At 33.4% G+C, this 25,497-nt stretch overlaps 1 protein-coding gene across 7 annotated transcripts in view; it reads right to left on the bottom strand.

The window, feature by feature from the left end:
* Window positions 1-25,497, bottom strand: part of NBEA (neurobeachin) — a 731,576-nt gene that overhangs the window by 372,299 nt on the left and 333,780 nt on the right. For all 7 annotated transcript variants that reach the window (XM_055244143.2, XM_055244145.2, XM_063619313.1 and 4 more), the window contains one exon: window positions 8,245-8,306. In XM_055244143.2, coding sequence (XP_055100118.2) covers window positions 8,245-8,306 — 62 coding nt within the window. The remainder of the gene's footprint in view (window positions 1-8,244; window positions 8,307-25,497) is intronic.

Below are 25,497 nucleotides of genomic sequence, written 5' to 3'. Positions count from 1 at the left end.
TGTACTTTTGGACTACATTAGAATTTAAAAAAGCAGCATATATATATATATACACACACACACACACTGGCAATGTATCTATATATATATTTAATAACATTTTCTTTTCTATAGCTTATTTTACTGTAAGATTACAATGCATAAAACATATAACATAGAAAACGTGTTAACTGACGGCTTATGTTATTGGTAAGGCTTCTGGTCACTAGTACTAAGCTATTAGTAGTTAAGTTTTGGGGGAGTAAAAAGTTATATGCATATTTTTGACTGTGTAGGGGGACTGGCCTCCCTAACCTTCACATTGTAGTGTTGATGGTTACATAACATTGTGAATTTAATTAATGCCACTGAATTGTATACTTAAAATGGTAAAAATGGCACATTTTACATTTTATGTATTTTATCACAATAAAAATAAATAACAAATCACCTTAGCTAATATATATTCTTTTTTATTTATAAAATAACTCAAAATGTCATTAATAACTACCTATACTATATGCTGGATATTTATACTAGGAGTGGAAGACATAGTGGTAAGCACAACAAAAGGCAATAGAAAAATAAAGTGATCTTTAGTATGGTGTAAATTTGTAGCATAATTGAAATGAATAACATCCATAAAGTGACTTCCAGAAAACTGCAAAGCTCTGTGTTATCCTTAAGTAGTCTTTTCTTTTGGATTGTTGTAAATAAACAATGTATGCTTTTAAATGCTCTTCATAAATGTTAATTAAATATATTGAGACTATACAATACTTATTTCCTCCGTTGGCTGAATAGAATTCTTCAAAAAGAAGGAAATACTAGAAATGCAGCTTATTCTAATGGAAACTGAAATGTGGTAGATAAAGAAAATCATATCGCACATAAGATAAAGAAAATCTTAATCACATATAGGAGCATCCAATTAAAACATATAAACAGGTACCTATATTTATCATCCAGATTTATGCACTCAGATGCTAAGGGAATGATGGAGAGATTAGAACCTTATAATAATAATACAGAAAGGCTTCGTGAAATAAAAGAGTTTGAAATAATTGGGAAGATATGAGGTATAGGAACAACCATGTTGGTTTCATTAATACTTGGAATAAAATTGTATTGAGTTACATACACATACAAATGAACACATGTAAAAAATAGAGAATGCTGAATAATGTCTGTCATCTAGTTGGCAGTACTACATTAATATCAATTTCCTGGTTTTGATACTCTACTACAGTTATATGTAAGACGTTACTATTGGAAGAAGCTGAGGGAAGGGTACATGGGACTCTGTGTACTATTTTTGCAACTTCCTGTGAGTCTCTAATTATTTAAACAACGAAACCACAGAAAAAATGATCGTGAGGAAATGTACAACATAACAAAAAAGAAGATATGGAAAACTACTTATTATATGATAGCTAATAAAAATAAAGCATATTGAAATATGCATAAGACAATAATGAAGAAAATTTACCACCAAAAAAGAGAATGTGTACTAGAGGTAAAACTGTGAAATATACAGTTTTCACTATTTTTCAAAGTTGTTGTAATTTGTCTGAAAAACTTATACAATGTAGACACAGGAAAATAAAGATTAAAGAAAAATAAACCAAAATACTGGGAGAAAGGGAAATGTGAATTTTGAGGCAAAGTATGGAAAGAAATTTTAGGTCAGGGAGGTGGGCTTAGTGTCAGGGATTCAGGGATTCAGAATATTCTACATTCCTTCTCTTCTGTCACAGACATTAAACACTCTTAAAAATGATCCTGCAGATGGCCTAGGCTTATTGATTTCTTTTCTCCCTCAATTTTATTAGAATTATGAGAAGTTAGACATGAGAAAAAAAAGACTGTTGTTCTTTTTTTATCATTTTTTTTTTTTTTGAGACTGAGCTCGCTCTGTCGCCTAGGCTAGAGTGCAGTGGTGCAATCTCGGCTAACTGCAACCTCCACCTCCCAGGATCAAGAGATTCTCCTGCCTCAGTAGCTGGGACTACAGGTGCCCACCACCATGCCCAGCTAATTTTTGTATTTTTAGTAGAGATGGGTTTCACTTTGTTGGCCAGGCTGGTCCCGAACTCATGATCCACCTGCCTCGGCCTCCCAAAGTGCTGGGATTACAGATGTGAGCCACCGCACCCAGGCTTAGTTTATCATTTCTAACAGACGAGGTCAGAACTTTCTGTTTATTCATAAACTATTACCTCTATAATTTGAGGTGGATATGTGCTAAGTTGTTATATATAAGTGTTATATGATGTGTGAGTATTGTATGTATTGCAGGTAGCTTAGAAAAAATATTTATTTATTTTTTTTTTTGAGATGGAGTTTTGCTCTGTTGCCCAGGCTGGAGTGCAGTGGTGCAATCTCAGCTCACTGCAAGCTCTGCCTCCCGGGTTCACGCCATTCTCCTGCCTCAGCCCCTCCGAGTAGCTGGGACTACAGGCGCCCACCACCACGCCCGGCTAATTTGTTTGTATTTTTAGTAGAGACGAGGTTTCACCGTGGTCTCGATCTCCTGACCTCGTGATCCGCCCGCCTCGGCCTCCCAAAGTGCTGGGATTACAAGCGTGAGCCACCGCGCCCGGCCAGAAAAAATATTTTATAACATAAAAGAGACTGACTCAAAATTTCTTATACCTGCTAACTTCTCTAAGAGTTTAAAAAAAGAATCCAACAATAAAATATCTCATAGAACTAATCAAAAGTAATTTGAATTATATGCTCTTTAAATCTTTGATTAAATTTTCATCCAGGAATGCTATAAGTAATTGAACATAGAGAGAGAGTCTGTCTTCCTGTTGCAATCTGTTCTGTACTGATTCTCCCCAAGATATATTAAATACAGATTTCCCGATTATTTTCTACTGATACTCTTTTTCCTTTAAAATGTCTACATTTTCAGTATATAACTTTCTCCATATTCTCTAATAATTTTAAATCTTTATTGTTATCTGAATTGACTATAATCTTTATGCCTCGCTGTATTTTCACCATCCTGTTTAACTTTTATTTATACTTTAGGACATATTACAAACTTTTATGGCAATAAAGATTATATAACATAGCCACTCCAAAAAAAATTAAATGCCCAAATTTGACCCCTTTAACTTGGAAATGACATTATACCACAGATAAGAGGTGGGGTCACCCACCATCTAGAGAAAAAGGCAGGGATTTCTTAGATATTAGAGAATGAAAAAGTGGCTCTTCTAAAAACAGAATCTATAGTCAATGATCATGAACTATCCAATACTGTTTAAAAGTTAGACATTTCTTACTAGCCTTAATTCTATACTATTAACACACTACAATATTTTATATTAAAAATACTCTTGAGGAAGTTATTGGATTACACATTGCCTGGAAATGGATAATACCCTAGGTAAACAAATAAATATTACATATTGCCTGGCCACTTAATTTCTGCTGTTTTTTTTAAATTTTCTATTTTTTTAAAAAATTGTTTTTGCTATCCCTTGACCTTAATCACATATGGCTACCTAATTTCTGATGTGCTATAAATGAGGCTGGTAACTGGCTTGAGCATGTAACACAAGCTTGTACAACCTGCAGCCAATGGGCTGCACGTGGCCCAGGACAGCTTTGAATGCAGCCCAACACAAATTCGTAAACTTTTTAAAAACATTATGAGACTTTTTTTTTTTTTTAGTTCATCAGCTGTCGTTAGTGTTAGTGTATGTTATGTGTGGCCCAAGATGATTCTTCTTCCAGTGTGGCCCAGGGAAGCCAAATGATTAGACACTGCTGAACAGACTCATTCCTCTCCAGACCTCAGGTTTCCAAAGAAACAGGGCTCAGGCTGTTTCTTCAGCCCAATTCTCCTCTGCTTATGCTGAATAGGATACCTTGCATCTTCAGGGCTCATTTTTAGTTCACCTCAATAAACCTTTCCATGACAATCTTATTGTTGGTACATAGGACCCATTTACTGAACCACACAAAGGTAACTGCTCATTTATATTCAGTTTTAAGTATCAGGTCATAATTTTTTATTGTTCTTAATTGAATTCAAATTCAGCTGCAAAACTGGCAAGTTTCATAGATAACACTAAACGTGAGAAATGGAACAATGTGTAAGTCTTTAGTAACCATTAAAATGCTTAAAAAATGTAGTCACTAAATAACTAATTACCAAATTAAATGTGACATAACTTCATCATGATAATTAGGATTTCATGATATTTCCAAAGACAATGGGGAAAAAACATATACTGCATCCCTGGTTTTCTTATATTTGAAATCTTCTTACCATACACACCAAAAATCCTTTCACTATTGAGTACTTATAATGAATATTTTTTAATAGGCCTCTATGTTCTCTTATGTCTTTGCACCTCAGCCTCAGGTTTATTGTATTTAGCAGAAGAAAGGTATATTTTTTCTTTTGTACTATTTGACTCAACTCTATCACACTGGAGGAAAAATGAAAAACGTAAATGTTCAAAGGCCAAATCATTAAAAAAAAAAGATTTTCTTTAGTTGTGGTTCTTTTACAAGTGTTGTCTTTAGAAGTCCTGGGTTAATGCTTTGATCACATCAGTGAAGTCATTGAAATTCTTATTTAAGTATATGAGTTATTTAGAAAAAAGTAAATTCAAACAAACCACAAAATAATTCATGTTAGTGACTTCATACACAGATACCTAACTACGACTTGCAGGCCTATTACTTTATATTGCTTATACATCTTTAGGTTTTCAGTGAGAGAAGAAATGACTTACTAAGCATGCATTTGCTTAATCATTGCCTCCAGTCAGAAACCACTTAAATACTAAGAATTTTTTAAATGTACAGTTTCTCAATTTATAAAATGTTTTCTATTGACAGATAAGGCACAGAAAAATGCAAGTGACATCTGCTAAGCTTTACTTATAAAAACTTAAAGAAACGCTATGGGATAACATCAGTCCACTTTTCCTGGAGTATATCTTATGGAGACTTCCTTAAAAAATCTGGAAGTAATTAGGAACTATTATAGTACCTAAAGAAGTTTACTTGAAAACTAAATCTGCTATTCATCAAAGAGCACAATACAGTAAAAATAATGTAATAAACCAATAAGTACACATAGAGAATAAGCACCTCAATCACATCTAATTATAAAACTTTTTTAAAAAAGCTATGATAGAAGATAGTATCAGACCTGTGATATACTGAAGAATCTGTAGAAGACCTTGTACTCCCTAATTAAGCACTGATTTGATATTAATTTTTTTACTTTAGTTCATTTCACTTCAAAATGATATGAAACCAATTTTTAAAATGGTACTAACGTCAATTTTAATACAAAATAAAAGCGAAGAAGAATAAATATATTTGTATCGTAAGATCTATATCAGAAAAAAATCCAGAATACAGTCAAAAATGTTTTGGGTATTTGTGGCATGATAAATATATCACAATGATAATATTAACAGCTTCTTCTTAAGACTTAAATATGTTTTCAACAAAGATGTAAAATTACACTGGGGGGTAGACTGGATGATATATCCTTTGGAGTTTAAAAGTTTGCCCATATGAACTGAATTATCCTTGACAAGTACCTTCAGACACTTGCAATACGATCTCACGTAAATTTAGACCATATTTTGGGTACAAACTATTAGGAATAGTAAGTTTATTCAGGAGCTCAGATAAGAAAGAAAAGCTAATGTCCTTAATAATATGTAGTTGCTAACAGGAAATTTCCAAAATGAAAATGAGAAGCATAAAAATAAAAGCCATCTAATGTGTTGTAGCAAAGAAAAACAAAATCCTATAAAAAACACAATATTGCATTTTCTTTTCCCTTTTTAATACTTATCTGCCTGGTCTCTCAAAAAATTTTTATCTTTCAATGGCTTGTCTAAATTTGGAAAAAGAAAAGCATATTTTATGCAAATAAATACATTAAAAATTCCATTTGCAGAATTCGCACTTATTCTAACCAGCATTAAATTACAATATGAATAATATCTTAGTTGGATTTCTCACTGTGGAAAAATATACACATAGTATATCAAGATAGTAACTTAAAGTTACTCATTCAGATTTTCAACTATTTTTATTAGTATTAATACTGCTCATGATGATAACACGGAGCTATCAAGACTTACAGAGCGCTTTCTGTAGAGCAAAACAAAAAGAACTCCGAACTCTGCAGCTTTCAAGATTCATCAGGATTACCTACTGCCTTGGCACAAAGATGGCCTACAGAACTGTACTAATTCTACAGGGACTGTGCTTCATTCTACAAGAGATGCATTAAAGGCTGTAGAAGAACACTGCTTTGGAGAGAGCTATGCCAAGCAATCTCCACAGCATCATTAACTGTATTTATTTCTCTTTTCAGAAGTATGTTACTGCTATGTTGCCCTGTTAATGGATGAAAATAGGATATAAATCATCTCGAATTTAAGTAGTATAGAAAAATGGCACATTATTTTAAGAAACTTTGAAGGCATGTCCATTTTTTGGTATGTGTGTCCTTACAAATAATGATCTACAAAGATAGTTCTAGAAGCTTAATTTCACGTAAAATAGTAAACTTATCCCCTGAATAGGAATAAAGGAGGATTATTCGTTTCATTAAAAATATTTAGTGGAAAGCATTATTTCAGTTAAACAGAAAATAACAAAAACAATTGGGAGCTATTTTAAAGAATAAGCATATATTCGTAAGTTACTTAAATCAGGTGCATTTAATCAATTAAACACTTAAAATATTTAAAAACACTGAATTATTTTAAAAATTCAACTTAAAAATCAACTCGAGAGGCGTGTTTACAATATTGCTTTGCTGAAACATTGAAAGAAAGTGCACTGCATAGAGAGCTTAAATTTCTCACTCTTCCTTTCAATCAATATCTGAGGCAAAGTTTCATCTCTAGGGCCCTTAATGGCAGGAATTCCTGGAGCCAGCAAATGAGTAATGTTAAACCTATGATTAGATGATGAGGCCATCAAAGACACTAGATCTTAATGCTACATTCCTCTTTATTTCTCTGAACTGCAGTGAAACACAGGGCTATGGAAGAAGGAATTCTAAGCTATTTTTCCATAAAAGCGTTTTACAGAACTGTGCATCATCATGAATCGAAAAGGTCCAGATAGTCTCTCAAACTCAGGACTTCAACAGTAGGTGACAAAATTTTCAAATGCCCTGCAGATGCCCTCCTTGCAGGGATGTGGTCTTCTTGAACCTCTTCCTTATCAATATTATATGTTCCTGGCTATAAGGAGGAAAATGGGCCTAATGATTTTCCTAGGAATGTATTCTTGGAGAAAGTAAACCTGAAAACTGAAAATCAATTGGTAAGTTTTTCGTTTGTTCTGTTCAGTTTTGCTGATGTTTTAGAGGGTCACTTGAATGCATACTGTTGTTTGTTTGCAAGTTAGCTGTGGCTTCAGGCAAACCTCAGGACGGTAATTAGGAATAGCTTAGATATATGTTTCTTTCTACTGGGGCAACTATGAATAAAGATAATAACTGCTTATTACAAACACACACAAGCTCTTTTTTCATTCTGATATTAAAAAATATTTAACACTAATACGATAATCAGAATAATCAGGACTGCTAGGAGACTTGACAGAGCTGGTGAGAAGAAAGACCAATAGGTTCCTATTTAAGTAATCAGAAAATATGTTTACATTTATTTTTGGTTTCCCGGTAATTGTTAAAAAGAAACAATACCCAACAATTATCATTTATCTTTGATTCTGATTATTAAAGATAAATAGCTCAAGTAGATTTTTAGAATTTACACTGACATATACAAATTACATTTTAAAAAGAGAAAGCAGCAAGGTCTTATGTCAAAGATGATTCATTAATAAGCTGTATCATACACTTTGGGTATGGAATTTAAAAACTTACTTTTCATTATCTCAAATATAAGAGAAGAAGAAACAAGATAATAATACATTTAAAAATTATACATTGTGATACTATATCGTATTTTATATACATATATATGATAGGAAACAATGGAAGAATCGAAAGGGTAGGAGAATAATACTGCCAAAAAGAGTAGAGGAAGGGAGAGGGAGAATAAGTCAATATTTACATGGTAAGATAATCTATATACTAATAAAACTCAACATAAATTATTTTCTCCATCTATGGGATAATAGATGGAAATTTTAAAAATATATAAACATACACATATATATACACATACTTTTTATTATTAGTCACAAAAAATCCTCATATATTAATGTAACTGAGTGAATGAGATTTTGTACCTGAGAACAAAGCAGCATAACAAGCTCAACCACAGATGTGCTGGACTTCATACAAACAAGGCCTACAACAAAGAAAGGTTAAAACAAAATGAAATTACAATGGTAGAAATTATCATTCTGAGTTAATTCACTATATAATTTTAATTTATAAAAAAACTTTCTTTTACATAGAATTCCTAAGGTAAACTGAATGAAAATGTTCACCTAGCATACATTTTTAGCAATAATTTAAAACTATTCAGATACACTTCCAGTTTTTGCCCATTCAGTATGATATTGGCTGTGGGTTTGTCACAAGATTATGTGAAAATACTCGAAAACTGACTTCATGCTTTAGTTGTTTATTTGGTTGAGGCATTTCTTACATTTAAACAAGGTGGGGAAGGTTATTAAAATTGATGAGCTCAGTATAGCTGCTATTACTCCAATGACATTTATTATATGGTTGTTTCCTTGGAGCAAAGAACAATAATCATTGAAGTTCTGCCTAAATTTTGTTCCAAAAGACAAAATTAATTTACAAACAGGTAATTTCAATAGCTTATCAGTTATTAAATAATTTTAAAAATAATAAAAAAGTATGATTAACACATCAAGCAATGCTTATAAAATATTTCACTGTTATACTTCCAATCTCCTCAAATAGATAGCAGAAGAAAAAAATTGAATGTAATAATGTCTATGTGATAATGGCTACTACTCATTGATCACTTACTATGTGCTGGGCAATATTTAACACATTGGCACAGTGCCTTACGTGCATGGTCCCATTTAATTATCATTATACTCTGTGACATAGTATTATTATTCCCATTCTACAGGTTAAGAACATATATTTCCTATAAACAGTTCAAACATTAATTCTTATATGTATTGATGAAGTTATCAAGATTTTTTCCAATTAAAAGTATGACTGCTGTATAACAATGTATATGATAAGAAAGCAGATCTTAATTGGTAGTTTTTCAAAGTGCCAATATAGAGAATGAGGTAATTAAGTATTAAAAACACTGTTGAATTTTTTTATTTTTTTATTATACTTTAGGGTTTTAGGGTACATGTGCACAATGTGCAGGTTTGTTACATATGTATCCATGTGCCATGCTGATTTCCTGCACCCATTAACTCGTCATTTAGCATTAGGTGTATCTCCTAATGCTGTCCCTCCCCCCTCCCCCCACCCCACAACAGTCCCCGGAGTGTGATGTTCCCCTTCCTGTGTCCATGAGTTCTCATTGTTCAATTCCCACCTATGAGTGAGAACATGCGGTGTTTGGTTTTTTGTCCTTGCGATAGTTCACTGAGAATGATGTTTTCCAGTTTCATCCATGTCCCTACAAAGGACACGAACTCATCATTTTTTATGGCTGCATAGTATTCCATGGTGTATATGTGCCACATTTTCTTAATCCAGTCTATCGTTGTTGGACATTTGGGTTGGTTCCAACTCTTTGCTATTGTGAATAGTGCCGCAATAAACATACGTGTGCATGTGTCTTTATAGCAGCATGATTTATAGTCCTTTGGGTATATACCCAGTAATGGGATGGCTGGGTCAAATGGTATTTCTAGTTCGAGATCCCTGAGGAATCGCCACACTGACTTCCACAATGGTTGAACTAGTTTACAGTCCCACCAACAGTGTAAAAGTGTTCCTATTTCTCCACATCCTCTCCAGCACCTGTTGTTTCCTGATTTTTTAATGATGGCCATTCTAACTGGTGTGAGATGGTATCTCACTGTGGTTTTGATTTGCATTTCTCTGATGGCCAGTGATGAGGAGCATTTCTTCATGTGTTTTTTGGCTGCATAAATGTCTTCTTTTGAGAAGTGTCTGTTCATGTCCTCTGCCCACTTTTTGATGGGGTTGTTTGATTTTTCTTGTAAATTTGTTTGAGTTCATTGTAGATTCTGGATATTAGCCCTTTGTCAGATGAGTAGGTTGCAAAAATTTTCTCCCATTCTGTAGGTTGTCTGTTCACTCGGATGATAGTTTCTTTTGCTGTGCAGAAGCTCTTTAGTTTAATGAGATCCCCTTTGTCGATTTTGGCTTTTGTTGCCATTGCTTTTGGTGTTTTAGACATGAAGTCCTTGCCCACGCCTATGTCCTGAATGGTATTGCCTAGGTTTTCTTGTAGGATTTTAATGGTTTTAGGTCTAACATATAAGTCTTTAATCCATCTTGAATTAATTTTTGTATAAGGTGTAAGGAAGGGATCCAGTTGCAGCTTTCTACATATGGCTAGCCAGTTTTTCCAGCACCATTTATTAAATAGGGAATCCTTTCCCCATTTCTTGTTTTTGTCAGGTTTGTCAAAGATCAGATAGTTGTAGCTATGCGGCATCATTTCTGAGGGCTCTGTTCTGTTCCATTGATCTATGTCTCTGTTGTGGTACCAGTACCATGCTGTTTTGGCTACTGTAGCCTTGTAGTATAGTTTAAAGTCAGGTAGCGTGATGCCTCCAGCTTTGTTCTTTTGGCTTAGGATTGACTTGGCGATGCGGGCTCTTTTTTGGTTCCATATGAACTTTAAAGTAGTTTTTTCCAATTCTGTGAGGAAAGTCACTGGTAGCTTGATGGGGATGGCATTGAATCTATAAATTACCTTGGGCAGTATGGCCATTTTCACGATATTGATTCTTCCAACCCATGAGCATGGAATGTTCTTCCATTTGTTTGTATCCTCTTTTATTTCATTGAGCAGTGGTTTGTAGTTCTCCTTGAAGAGGTCCTTCACATCCCTTGTGAGAGTATGTTAATTATGATGTTTTGTAATTTAAAAATATTTTCTAAAGTTTTTCACTGTTTTTAAAATTAAAGTAACTTAATAAATAGATTTTTCCTCTTTCAAAAATAACTTCTGTGTAACGAGAACATTCATAGTTTTTAGAAATACTATCATTTTTCTTCCTTTGATGATAAATGTAATTAGTAAAAGCATCATACAGTAAGAAAGGCCATGGTCTTAACATTATTTGTTGCTAAATGGAAAACCGAAGTGAAACCAGTTATTTTCGTTTCTTAAGGTGATTTCAATAAACAGTCTCAAATGCCTTCTAGACACTAGCTTGTATATTTGTTGTAGATAGTGGATAAATACCCTTTTGTGCCCATTTTGCTAACGACCCTATCTCCTTATTGTACAGACTGACCGAACAAGCTGTAAAAAGGTACTAGTATTCCATCTGATCAGATATTTGGGCAGACAGTTAACTAATGAAATAAGAGGCAGATGTGAGAAGCTCATTAAGAGACAATTGGTGTAATTGATCAGCAATTCTCATGCTCAGGTTCTAGGGAGTCAGAAAGATTAATGGGACATTTATCACCTGTTGACTACTCAAAGATTTGAATTCCGACAAAGAAAAAACAAGTAAAAGGCCAAAGGATCATAATTAAACTGATGTAAATTTAGACAATAAGGCTTTGATATAAAGAATTATTCACATACATTTTGTGTATGAGTTTTTAAATATGTAACAAATTGAAGTAAAATTAGGAAAAACATGAAATTGCATTAATTTCTCAGAAGCCAATTTTTAAAAAGAACTTACAAAAAACCCTATGCAACAAGACCATTTATAGTTTTTTACAAATACCATCATTCCATCATAAGAAAAATATAAACAAATGCTTCATTAATGCTTTGTTCAAAAGGAATGACAAAAAATTGACACAATAGCAAAACTGCAATTTGCAAACAGTGCTCTCAGTATTTTGTAAAAGGCCATTGTGATTTCAAGTCCATAGAACCTCACACCTTTACTCATGTGTTTTGTCTAATTAGTTTTGGACAGAAGGAATAAATGGATTCTCCCAAAAGCAAAAGAAAAACTAAACATGACAATGAGAACACAAGCAGACGCAAATTTGAAAGACCTATCTATCTTCAAAAATTACATAATCACTTTAGTTGGAAGTATTACTACAAAAAAGAGGTAAACTCAATGTTTTACTAGAGATAATGAAAATACAACCACTGACTGATGCTATAAGTAACTCTTAAGCTGTATATGCGTGACAAATATTTTACAAGTGTATGTCTCAAAAAGTTTGAGTGTATCCTTTTTGTATGTGGCAAAAAATTCATAATCAAATTAACTCATTTGATATCTCCAACTTATGAGCAAAATATAATGTTAGTACTAAGGAGTTTACAGTAATAAGTTATTATTTATACCGTCCCAAGTGCCCATATTTTAATTCAAATTAAGGTTATATAAAATTTATATAGAGCTTTAGAATTTACAAATAACTTACATATATGCTGTCCCATTTGAATCTCTTAACTGTTTAAACTAGTTATTACTACATTTGACACATAAAAATTGAAGAGATTTGGTGGCTAGCCAAAGGTGTGTCATTCAGTAAGTGGTGGAATTGGGACCCAAATTGAAGTCATCTAACTCAAAGCCCATTCTGTTTGCTGCAGAGCTACATAAATAGTTTGGCATTAATAAGATGGCAATATATGATTATGAGAAGGGTTGTAATGGTCAATTCAAAGTTGAATGATTTTGACAGTTTTCCTGGTGAAAGTAGCTTATTGTGGTCAGACAAGGGGACAAAAAGCAATAGCTTAAGCAAAAAGTACACAGGAAGCAGAGAACAAAGAGAAATTATGAAAAAAACCTTTATAGCTTGGGGGATGGATGAATAGACTATAAGAGTGTTTAAAAGTGGAATGGAGGGCTAGGGTAAAAATCAAAGATAGATTAAGATTGGAAGAAAATTATATGGTTTTGAAAGACAAAAGGAATAATTTAAAGCAAGTTATAAAATGGGAGAAATGATACTAAGGACTGTTTATAGCATTCCTATTCTATCATGACAATCTGTGCCTTGTTAATTAAGAAGTAGCCCCCAAAGGAGCTGTACATATGTGCCTCCACAACAAAAATATAGTTAGGAGTGTGGGCAAAGTAATAGAATATTTTCACCAGAAAATATGTATGTTCGCTGGAATAAATATTCTATCAAGAATTACTGATTCAGTACTGCAAGCCATACAGCTTAGCAGTATAAAATGAACACCTGGAATGTAGACAATAAATGTGTGCGGGCCTATGAGGAAGGAGGCTTGTACATTTGGGAGATATTCTAACAGTAAGGAAACCGTCCATTAAGAGCTTTTGAATATATTATGAACTATATTGTTGAAAGATGAAGTCAGCTCACTGAGTGGCTAAGATACAAGTTCTTGAGAAGATTAATTAGCTGGACAAACTTGAGGTGGTCCAGATCCAGGCAGTAAATAAAACAGATATAGCTGAGTAAACCATTATCCAAAAAAACTGGCAGTTCTTTTGGGTTCACACTGACTAGGGGTAGGAAGTCAATTTCTATTGTCAGAATGACACTCCCCCCGCCCCCCACTAAAAAACAAGATAAAACAAAACAAAACAAAAAACTGCCACAAATGATAAACCAGATAAGAAATCTCCAAAATGAGTATAAAGTTAGAAGTTTGGCCTTTGGGACAAAGCTATCTTTATTTAATACAAACACTACTAAAAGGTACAATGATATTATTTTAATAAAGAACTGTCAGACTCTTTTGAGTCAATCTGCGGGTCTAACTTTTACATCTGTTGAATTGAATATCAAGTTAAAAGAGCTCTAAAGCTTTAAAATACTGTTGAAAAATTCCATCTCTAGCAGAATGTTCCTCATGGTGGGAGATGAAGAACATTACATGTTCTAGGGACAAGAAATCATGCTCTTATATGCAACTCATCTTTTAAATGTCAAAGTTTTCTTTAAGTAAGGATCCAAGAGAGGAGACTCTGACAGACATCTATGATTGCTTTGAATATATTATCAGTAAATATTAATTGAATCAATAAATCTATAAATCATCATTCACTATCAACTGTAGAGAAAAATTACATTTTGAGCAAAAATAAGAATATCATTTTTTAGAATAAGATCCCAATTCATTCAAAAAACATTTACCAAGCATATTGTCTAATGTGCCTGACACCATGGCAGGTACTAAGTGGGATGTGGGGCAGATAATGTAAGGAAATAATCATGATAGAGAATCTTAGGGGGCTCATAGAGAATGCAGTGTGAGAAGCACAGGAAGGGTAGTAAGCAACTGTGTCTAGGAGAAGTTATGGGGAATGTGACATTTAAGTTGGATAATGCCGAGCCTATCTAAGCAAAAAGTGGAAAGAAAGGAAGGTCATTCCAGGCAACAGAGAAATGTCTGAGGTATAAAGAAGCATGCAATAGTCAGCAAAGTGGAGTTGGAATGTTATGTCGTAGGGTGTGAGGGATGACAGGAAGTGACTGGAAATGAAGACAAAGAGGTAGGCAGGAAGCAGAGCCATACATGGCACACTATCCTATCATCACCAGGGAGCCACTACAGGATTTTAAGCAGGGCGCAGACAGAATTAGCTCTATTTTGGAAAGACCACTTTCTGTCAGCAGTATAGGAAGAAACTAGTAACTAAAGAGTTTAGTTACGCGACTGAACGCTTGAGCTCAAGATGGTGGCAATGCAAGTAGAGACAGACTCAAGGCATTCTGTAATGAGACTATTTTAACAACTATTTTAACAACTATTTGGGACAGGGTAAAGGAAACATCAGAGTGTGATGGTGATACCTTTAACTGAGATAAGGAAAGCAAATAAAGAAGCAAATCTACAGAAGGAAAAGTGATCAGTTTCATTTTAGAAAATATTTCTCCTCACAGTAAAAGATACCAATTTATTTTCCATGAAATAGACATGACTATACTGACAATCTGAATTTTAAAAATCAAATACGCCTAGGACTAACTAGTTTTTAGTTAATCTTATAATGATTTTTAATCTTTTTGTTTGTTTTGGAGGCAAAATCTTGCTCTGTCACCTGGGCTAGAGTGCAGTGGCTAATTTTTGTAATTTTGGTGGAGATAGGGTTTTGCCAAGTTTCCCAAGCTGATGTGAACTCCTGAGCTCAAGCAATCCACCCACCTGGACCTCCCAAAGTGCTGGGATTACAGGCGTGAGCCACCAGGTCCAGCCTATTCTTAACTTCTAAAAATCCCCAAATTAGTAGAACTGAATGGCACTGGAACACTTTCATTTCAGTAACAACTGTTGAATAACTATAGATGTGGAAAGGAATTTTGCATGTCCAATATGCTTCATTTGCCTTAGTTTCAGTGGTGTGTTCTTCAAAATTCTGTTCTCTACACTTCTCCCATGGTATTGTGAATGATTCTAAGACACAGGGTATTAACATAATGAGTGTCTTTTAGACTCCTGTAATACTTATACAACTCTATCTGCACAACAGTAATTTCTGATATTTTCTACTATTCTTTTACTTTTTTAATCTGAAACATGAAATTATCTTCCTATTCCTTCACTGTGATATGCTTCTCTCTGTAAAATTTACTTTCAATGTTACCATGTAAGTCACCTGAACTTACTAAGATCTATACCCTAAAAAACAGCAAAGCAAGCAATTCATGTGGCTTTCTAATTCAAAACCAAGAAAACAAACAAAAATCGACATGAAACATCCTTTGAAATAACAATAATGGCTTAAATTTTTATTATTGCTAAAATTAATATTAAGATGTACATAGGTAGATTAGTTACTATGTTAATTGGACATTTTAAGGTTTGCCTATGTGTTCTCTCAAGTATTTTATTTTAAAGCTGTATTACAAATGGAATAAACTCTAATATTAACTTAAAACTATAATAAAATTCATTTTTTTGACTAAAAAAGCTTATTTAAATATAATTAAGCCAATACAGCTTACATTCATGTTTGGATTATAAATTTTAACAAAAAAAAAAACCCTGCAAAATACTGTAGAGACAGTGAGAGTTCATGCATTCATTGATTCCTTTAGTTCACTAAAAACTGAGTTATCACAAACTTATGGCAGTCTTACTGTCTTTAAAATAGGAACAAAACGTAAGTTTCTGGATATACCAGATATATTAGGTGGCAGCAGACTTTTTCTGTAAAGGTCCTGATAGTAAATATTTTTGACTTTGGTGGCTATAAGTTTCTGTCACAACCACTGAACTCTGGCATGTGGTACAAAGGTAGCCATAGACAATACATAAACAAATGAGTTTGGCTGTCTTCCAAGGAAACTATTTACTCATCCCAAGATGTGTGTGTACACGCATCTGTGTGGTGTGTGTGTGTGTGTCTGTGTACACATATGCATGAGTACATATGTGTAAGAGAAAAGGAAAAAGAAAAACACATGCATACATACACACATTTACACATCTATAGATATTAAAAATCACAGGGGCAATTATTTCAGCTGTACATCCATGATACTTTACAATTCTGAAACCCAAAAAGCTCTGAAAACTGAAAGCTTTCATGTAAGATTATCACAAATTCAATTATCAGCAAAATTTCCCCTGAATAATGTGATGTTATTTACAATTTGTTATTCTATTTATTGTGAAAATCCCTATGTATTACTGTAGACATGTTAATGTGTTTTATTAGGGAGCTCTCCCAGCCTTTCCTAAAGATGCTATGAAATATATGCACTTATTACCTTTCTTAGATCCAAAATATTTGAATTGCAAAATGCATCTGGCTTATCAAAAGTCAGAAATCAGTGGTACTGTGTCACATGAGATATTTTGGAAGACTGATAAAGAAATTAATATTATTAATTTTAATTGCAATTTCAAAGTAATTTGATATTACACATTTTGCTATGGAAATTTCAGATGTTTGGAAGAAATGAAATCAATTTCCACGTGAGAATGGTTGACTAAGTGCTTTTAAATTGTAATCCCAGAATGTTTAGATTGCTCAGAAACAAAGATTAAGTTTAACTGTAGTTACACAATACCCAAATAATCATTTTGATTGATTTATTGAAATAAACTTTCTAAACTTTTTGTCATTGTGTTGATACAGCCTAGAAATCTTACTGTGAATATTTTTTCTTTTTTATAGTTCTGTTTCTGCTGATAATTTTTTTACATAATGCCAGAATTGAAGTTCATAACACTCACAGATAAGTCTTCTACAAAATGACAGATTGTAATACAAAAAGGAATCTATAGTGATGGTTTTTATACAGATTTAAACTAGTAACCTGATTTTAATATGAGCTGAAGAGAATACTCTAATGGCATTATCAGCAATATTATTAACACCTATTATCTGTGAAACACTACCCCGACTTTACTCTTTTTTAATTTATGCTTTAAAAATTTATTTAAGGAACAATAATTACATCACTGCTATAGGCCTTGCACTATCTATAAGGATCTATAAGAAATCCAGAAATGATACAGTCTTTGGTCTCAAGGAGCTAACAGACCAGTTACAGAGATAAGACATACAAATACAGATTTATGTAAGAGTCTAAAGAATATGGTACTGAAATAAGGATTACAATAAAGCACTATGACTCTAAATAATATAAAACAATTATTTTTGAAATTGAATGAGATACTTTTATTCACAGTAGTAACTCAGATTTCTACTACAGAAGGTGACTGACCTGAGTGTCTTGCTAATATAATCACAACAGCAATGAGTACGGATGAAATAAAGGAAATAAGAGACATTTTCGCTATCATAAATCATTTGGATCTTGCAATTTTTTTGGGTTAAACTTAATTATAGAATCAATTGTTATTCCTGTATCACTCCTCTGCATCAACTTTCTTTATTTCTCTCTGAGCTCCTTGAAATTTCAAAAGCCTCAATTAAATTATAAAGTTACTAACCTATGTCTGGTTCAAATTTTAACATTGCTCAAGAAAGTCTCTGGTCCTAAATAATTATTAAGAATGATACATGTGTTTTAACCATGTACACATCATTTCAAGAAATATTAATAATCAAAAGAAGAGAACATATACCATGTTAGTCATATGATTACATTACACAAGTAGTTACATTTAAATAAAAGTGGCTATAGTAATGCTTCCATATTAAAAATAAAATAATTGGCCGGGTGTGGTGGCTCACGCCTGTAATCCCAGCAATTTGGGAGGCCAAGGCAGGCGGATCACAAGGTCAGGAGATCATCCTGGCTAACACGGTAAAACCCCATCTCTACTAAAAATACAAAAAATAAAAATAAAAATTAGCCGGGCGTGGTGGCAGGCGCCTGTAGTCCCAGCTAGTCGGGAGACTGAGGCAGGAGAATGGAGTGAACCTGGGAGGCAGAGCTTGCAGTGAGCCAAGATTGTGCCACTGCACTCCAGCCTGGGCGACAGAGCAAGACTCCATCTCAAAATAAATAAATAACATAATTTATATTCTATAAAATATAAATCCTTTTAAGTGTAGTGTGTATACACGAACAATTTGTATACAGTTTCAAACTACCTAAATTCTGATATTTATTTAAATTCTCAAATAAATATATTTAATAATTACAAGTTCACAAATTTAAATAAATTTCAGGTAGCTTTTGTATTGTATACACCTTTAAGATCTTTACTTTTGTATTCAAAAAAGCACTGGTGTTTTTTCTTTGAAATACTTAAATAATATATCATATAAAATGGAAATGCTATGTATCACTCTTCTTTTCATAAAAAGATATTCATGAAGTCAAAGAGAAAAAAACATAATTGGTAAAAGGAAACTATTTGATAATTATTGTAATTAAGGCATAAATCACCAAAAAAATGGTTTCAGGCTAAGGCAGGTTCAAGTAGAGGTCAGTCAGGTGAACCTCACTTACTTCCAAAAGTACATTAACTTTATACAATAATTATTGCCAAATTGTTGAAATACCCTGAATAAACAAACTAAACTTCACAAAGTTCCTTATTTGTGCTCAAAGCAATAAATTCTCAAATGTAATCCAAGCCGAATTTTCTTACCGAATCCTCCATTTAAGAAAAAAATTAGAGATGAGTAATCAGTACAGTTTCAGTCATTCATAGGAATGACATAGGTTCTTAGAATTTCCTTCAATTTTACAACATTGAAGATATTCCCCAAAGTCACAGAAATTATTATAACCATGATTCAACCCAAGGAATAATTTATTGGGATAGTATGCCAAAGACTATATACACAAAAAATTATGTGTCACTGAATTAACAAGATTATTTTGTCTAACTAGAAAATCCTATATCCAAATCACAACTATCCATAATTCATGGTGAGATCTTAAGAGTCAAGTTCTATATTACATACCAGAATACAGTTCAATAATGATACAAAAAAGAAGTCAGTATGTGAGTCACTTCATAATTTAAAAAAAACACTTCTAGTGTAAAATATTAGACCTATTATAAACTAAAATTAAGTGGTACTTTTATTACTTAGAATCCAGTTATAATATGACGGAGATCTATCACAAAATGAGTTATATTTTGAAATTGGATGAACTAGGAAATCTAAAAAAGGGCATCAAATAAATGGCAAAAAAAAAAAAAATCTGTCAAAAAGAGAACCCAGTCATTTCCAAGGATAGAAGGCATCCAAAGATTTGATTCTATAAGTAGTGTGTATACTTATCATAGGCCAGGACACAAATATAAAACAGTTATGTTCCATCTGCTGGAGAAGCCTGAATTCTAATGGAGTATACAGGTAGTTAAACTGATCAGTTTATTGTGATGAGAGCAAGTATTATCTCAGAATCTTTTTAGGATATTGACTTGGTAAGCAAGCTAAATGATGTTATTAATGTAACTCCTATTATGATTATTAGAAAATGGTGGAATTAAAAAATACCAGTAGGAAATATTTAACATGAAATAATGAACAGCTATTAATTGCTAGAGAAAAACTGACCTAGGGATTATTCTAGGATCAGTAATTATACATAATATTATTCAATTTATAAAAGAAAATCTGCTGAAATTAATTTAAACATCTTCTTTTACTCATGAGAGGATGTACAGCCTCAGATATTCTCCATAACAAAACAAATACGTAAATAGAAAGCACACTTAATGACAGAATATTTTTCAGTTGAAATGTTTTGTTGTACTGCTGTTGAAATTACCTGCATAATCTTTTTAAGTAAATAGTTTATAAGCTAAAATATATGTTTAATCAGAAGAATATATCTGGTTGGACTTTGTGTAATTAGAACAATCCTACTGAGTACAGAGAGAACAACCTTTCAGGTATGGATAATATAACATGTATATCCCTATAAATTAATTTAGATAGATACACACAGATAAAATCTCTACTAAAATAAATTTCAAATAATTAAAAAATTAGAAAATAGTCTTATATGTTAAAATTGTCCTTTAAAAAATCAACCTGACACACCCATGATGGGCAGACAGGGGAAATGGATAACTTCTCCAGCTTTATGTCTTAGGAAATGTCCATTCCCTCAGCTTATTTTTCTCAGGCTTTTCAGCAAGTTAGTTCTTGGGCTTATTTCTCTTGTGATCCAGTGTCCACCTATGCTGTAGTAACTCCACCTAATTAAGGGGCATGTGTAATGGGAAAAATTGTGTTTTGATACCTGAGAAGGACAGACTGAAGACTGATGGTCAAAGTTGACATGCCCTGGGCCTGACCTCATAGTCTGAAACTAGAGAGCAAGGAACAACATATCTGGACAGCACAGATCAAGGTCCAGGAAAAAGTCTGCCTGTATACTTTCTAATTCATTGTATTGTTTTAAACTCAAATTAGGTGACTATTGCTAATAATCTGAATGTTAGTAATAAGCCAGTTAGTTTTTACATTCCTCTAAATATTTTAATGTTAGGGTTTATCCTGATCTTTCAAAATTAGGCAATTTTATAAGTATTTCAGAATTATTTTAGTCTGAATCTAATTTTTAATTACGTCAAAGAAACTCTGAACTGAAAATCATAGTATCTGGTTTTAATGTAGTCTCTACAAACTAGCTGTGTAAACTTGAGCTAAGACACTTTACATTCTTGACACTAAATTTCCTTGCTAGTAAATAGATTAATGATTTAAAATCTGTTTTATTACAGTCTACAGCAATACATTTCATCTCATGATCCTGGATATGTAACTGAAACAAATGTTTTACAAAATAGTACTTCCTTTAACTGTGACATTCTCATCTATGTTATGCTACGGCATGGCCTGCCATTAAAAAGTGTTAGCCAGTGCTTGCTTTATTGATTACATTGTACACCTAATGAATCACAGCCTGCAGTCTGAAAATCAATTCTCCAGAGCGGGCCCACCTTCTGTTTTATATGGCCTGTGAGTTAAAAATAGTTTTAATATTTTAAAGTTACTGGAAAAACAGAAAGGCAATATTTCATGATACTTAAAAGTTATACAATATTCAAATTTCAGTGTTCATAAAATTTTATCAGAACATAGCTGAGCTTGTTCCTTTACATATTGTATGTAGCTACTTCCATGTTATGGGAAAGTGGAGCACTATGACAGACTACATGGTTGCAAAGCCTGAAGTATTCATGTTTTGGCCCATCTAAGAAGTAGTTTGCCAACCCTTGTGCTAAAGTGTACATAGTTCTTTCTGTTTTGAGTAACCCAGGTTCTAAGTCCTTCCTTCAGGTCTTACTGGGCTGAACTGGTACCAAAGATAAGATATATCATAGCAGAAATGAAATGATATGGAAAAGTATTGGTTCTTAGTTATTTAGGCATCAAATTTCTATTTAATTATCTACTTGAAAACAAGAATGAAAAGTGGCTAAACCAGCAGGCAGTATTTGGCGGTAGCATAAAGATGACAAATCATTTATAGAATCTGCTTTTGTGAATTCACGGGGTTTTATCTTGTAGACCTTGGGCATTTTCGTTAAATGATGGGACCAGTAAAGGCTCTTAATACTTTTAGCAGGGATTAAGTTTAAACATAAAATGGTCAATTACATTGCATTGTATTGCCATGTGTTAAACTTACAATACAGTAATAGGTAGAGAAAATGAAGCCACTTTCATATACTTTAAAACTGCCTTTCAACTATCCTTTTGTCTTTCATTGTTCAAATTTGTAACATCCTTATTGAGTTTGTTCAATACAATCTATTCTTTCTACACCCAAACTCTCCTTCTATTTAACCCTTGTGATACACTGCTGTTTCTAAATCATATATATACATATATGTGCATATATATACATATATGTGCATATATATATATATATTTTTTGAGACGGAGTTTTGCTCTTGTTGCACAGGCTGGAGTGCAGTGGTGCGATCCTGGCTCACTGCAACCTCTGCCTCCGGGGTGCAAGCGATTCTCCTGCCTCAGCCTCCCAGGTAGCTGGGACTACAGGCATGTGCCACCACACTGGCTAATTTTTGTATTTTTTAGTAGAGATGGGGTTTTGCCATGTTCGCCAGGCTGGTCTCAAACTCCTGGCCTCAAGTGATCTGCCTGCCTCAGCCTCCCAAAGTGCTGGAATTACAGGTGTGAGCCACTGCAACCGACCCTAAATCATATTTTAATTTTGTCCCTTTCTATTCAAATTTTTTTCAAGAATGACTAGAATCTAGGTTTCTCTTTTTCCTTTAGAATATGTGTATTTGGCAAAGTCGCTGCTCCTTTCTTTCTACCCTCCTTTGCATACATATGCTGTTTCCTCACCCCCCCCCCCACCCTTTTTTTTTTTTTTGGAGACAGAGTTTCTTTCTTGTTGCCCAGGCTGGAGTGCAATGGTGCAATCTCAGCTCACTGCAACCTCTGTCTACCAGGTTCAAGTGATTCTCCTGCCTCAGCCTCCTGGGATTACAGGCATGCAACACCACACCTGGCTAATTTTGTATTTTTAGTAGAGACAGGGTTTCTCCATGTTGGTCAGGCTGGTCTTGAACACCTGACCTCAAGTGATCCACCCACCTCGGCCTCCCAAAGTGATGGGATTACAGTAGTGAGCCACCGCGCCTGGCCTAATGTAATTTTTAATAAGTCATGAACAAATATGAGTTTTTCTGGCTCTCTGATGTCTTTACTGCCTTTAATACCTGGTCTCTGCCAGGTTTAAACCCGATCAACATGTCATCCACCTTGGTTTTTTTGTGTGTGTACTGTATTTTTACTCTACCAAATTTTGTTTTAAGAATATAGTTGGAAACAAAGCAGTGTTAAGGTAAGTACCAGCTTTGTTGAATCTTGCCCATACCTAGCTGAATTTTTACATATAGGTATCTCCTATGTTCTCTCTACATTCCTGCCACCTGGGGCCACAGATGCTTATGTTGCATTGTTATTGTTCTGCATGCATGCTTTCCGTTACTCTGTTAAAACAGAAGGAAAAAGTAAGCAGTTCTCTAAAATTTTCTTTAAATATGTAATGTAATATTACAAAATTTAAACAAATGTATAATCTATTTTATATTCAAAAAGAATCAGAATTCAATTAAAAAATGTGGACTTTGCTTAGAGCAACCTGAGGATGGGCAGAGGGCCATCAGCTACTAAATAAACTCAGGCTAGTATCTTGTAGTCTATTCACATTTAGGAACTACAGTATGTCTGTAATAAGTATATAAATTACTTGGAAAACTTAAACACTATAATATAACTGCTAAGCAATGTATTTCCTTTTTAAAAATTTCCCAATTTAGTTTTTTCCCAAGTTGTTTACATATTTCTCTAACGTGCATTAGTACCCAAGAGAGTATAATAATAAAAGCCAACATTAATTTCATGCTTAACTTCTTGAAGATTCCATGTAGTTTATCATGAGTAGACATTATAGTCAGCATGCAATTTTTCATAATGTAAAAATACTTCTCATCTCAAAAGAAGTTACATGTATGTCCTCCAAACCAAACTTGTTATTCAATGACATAAATTTAATGGAATATATAGACCTTTCATTATATTACCTTGTATTTTAAGCACTCAAATGTCTTGTCAAAACAATCCAAGCTCGCACCAGATGCCTGAGTGTAATTCTAAACATAGCCTCTTTTTTTTTTTTTTTTTTGGTATTTTCGTGGTTCGCATTTAAAAATTTATATAAATACACCAATTGTATTAGAACAAAAGAGAAAATAATTCCCTTTTAAAATTATCATGGAATATACGACACAGGCCACACGTGCTCTTATTTTGTAAAACAGAAGTATCTTCTAATCACCATATCAAAGTAGAAGATTGACTTCATATTAAGGGATAAAGTCATCTTATACTGATTAAAAATTACATGTATTCAGTCAGCCTTACAGCAGATGTTCAGATATGCCATCTACAACTTTTGGGTCCTCATCTCTTCTTTTTTTAAATTATTATACTTTAAGTTCTAGGGTACAGGTACACAACATGCAGGTTTGTTACATAGATATATATGTGCCATGTTGGTTTGCTGCACCCATCAACCCGTCATTTACATTAGGTATTTCTCCTAAGGCTATCCCTCCCCCCGGGATCTGTTCTTTCCTGACTTTTTAATGATCGCCATTCTAACTGGCATGAGATGGTATCTCATTGTGTTTTTTATTTGCATTTCTCTGATGACCAGTGATGATGAGCACTTTTTCATGTGTCCGTTGGCTGCATAAATGTCTTCTTTTGAGAAATGTCTGTTGATATCCTTTGGCCACTTTTTGATGGGGTTGTTTTTTTCTTGTAAATTTGTTTAAGTTCTTTGTAGATTCTGGATATTAGCCCTTTGTCAGATGAGTAGATTGCAAAAATTTTCTCCCATTCTGTAGGTTGCCTGTTCACTCTGATGATAGTTTCTTTTGCTGTGCAGAAGCTCTTTAGTTTAATTAGATTCCATTTCTCTATTTTGGCTTTTGTTGCCATTGCTTTTGGTGTTTTAGTCATGAAGTCCTTGCCCATGCCTATGTCCTGAATGGTATTGCCTAGGTTTTCTTCTAGGGTTTTTATGGTGTTAGGTCTTACATTTTAAGTCTTCAATCCATCTTGAGTTAATTTAGGTATAAGGTGTAAGGAAGGGATTCAGTTTCAGCTTTCTACATATGGCTAGTTTTCCCAGCACCATTTAATAGGGAAATCTTTCCCCATTGCTTGTTTTTGTCAGTTTTGTCAAAGATCAGATGGTTGTACATGTGTAACATGTACATGTACATGTTATTTCTGAGGCCTCTGTTTACTGTTTCTTTGGTCTATATGTCTGTTTGGTACCAGTACCATGCTGTTTTAGTTACTATGGTCTTGTAGCATAGTTTGAAGTCAGGTAGCATGATGCCTCCAGCTTTGTCCTTTTTGCTTAGGACTGTCTTGGCTATACAGGCTCTTTTTTGGTTCCATATGAAACTTAAAGTACTGTTTTTCCAATTCTATGAAGAAAGTCAGTGGTGTTTGATGGTAGTAGCATTGAATCTATAAACTACCTTG

The sequence above is a fragment of the Symphalangus syndactylus genome, chromosome 15 (assembly GCF_028878055.3).
Source record: "Symphalangus syndactylus isolate Jambi chromosome 15, NHGRI_mSymSyn1-v2.1_pri, whole genome shotgun sequence".
Taxonomy (NCBI): Eukaryota; Metazoa; Chordata; class Mammalia; order Primates; family Hylobatidae; genus Symphalangus; species Symphalangus syndactylus.
Note: the sequence above shows the minus strand (reverse complement) of the source record. Positions and strands in the feature narration are given on the sequence as shown.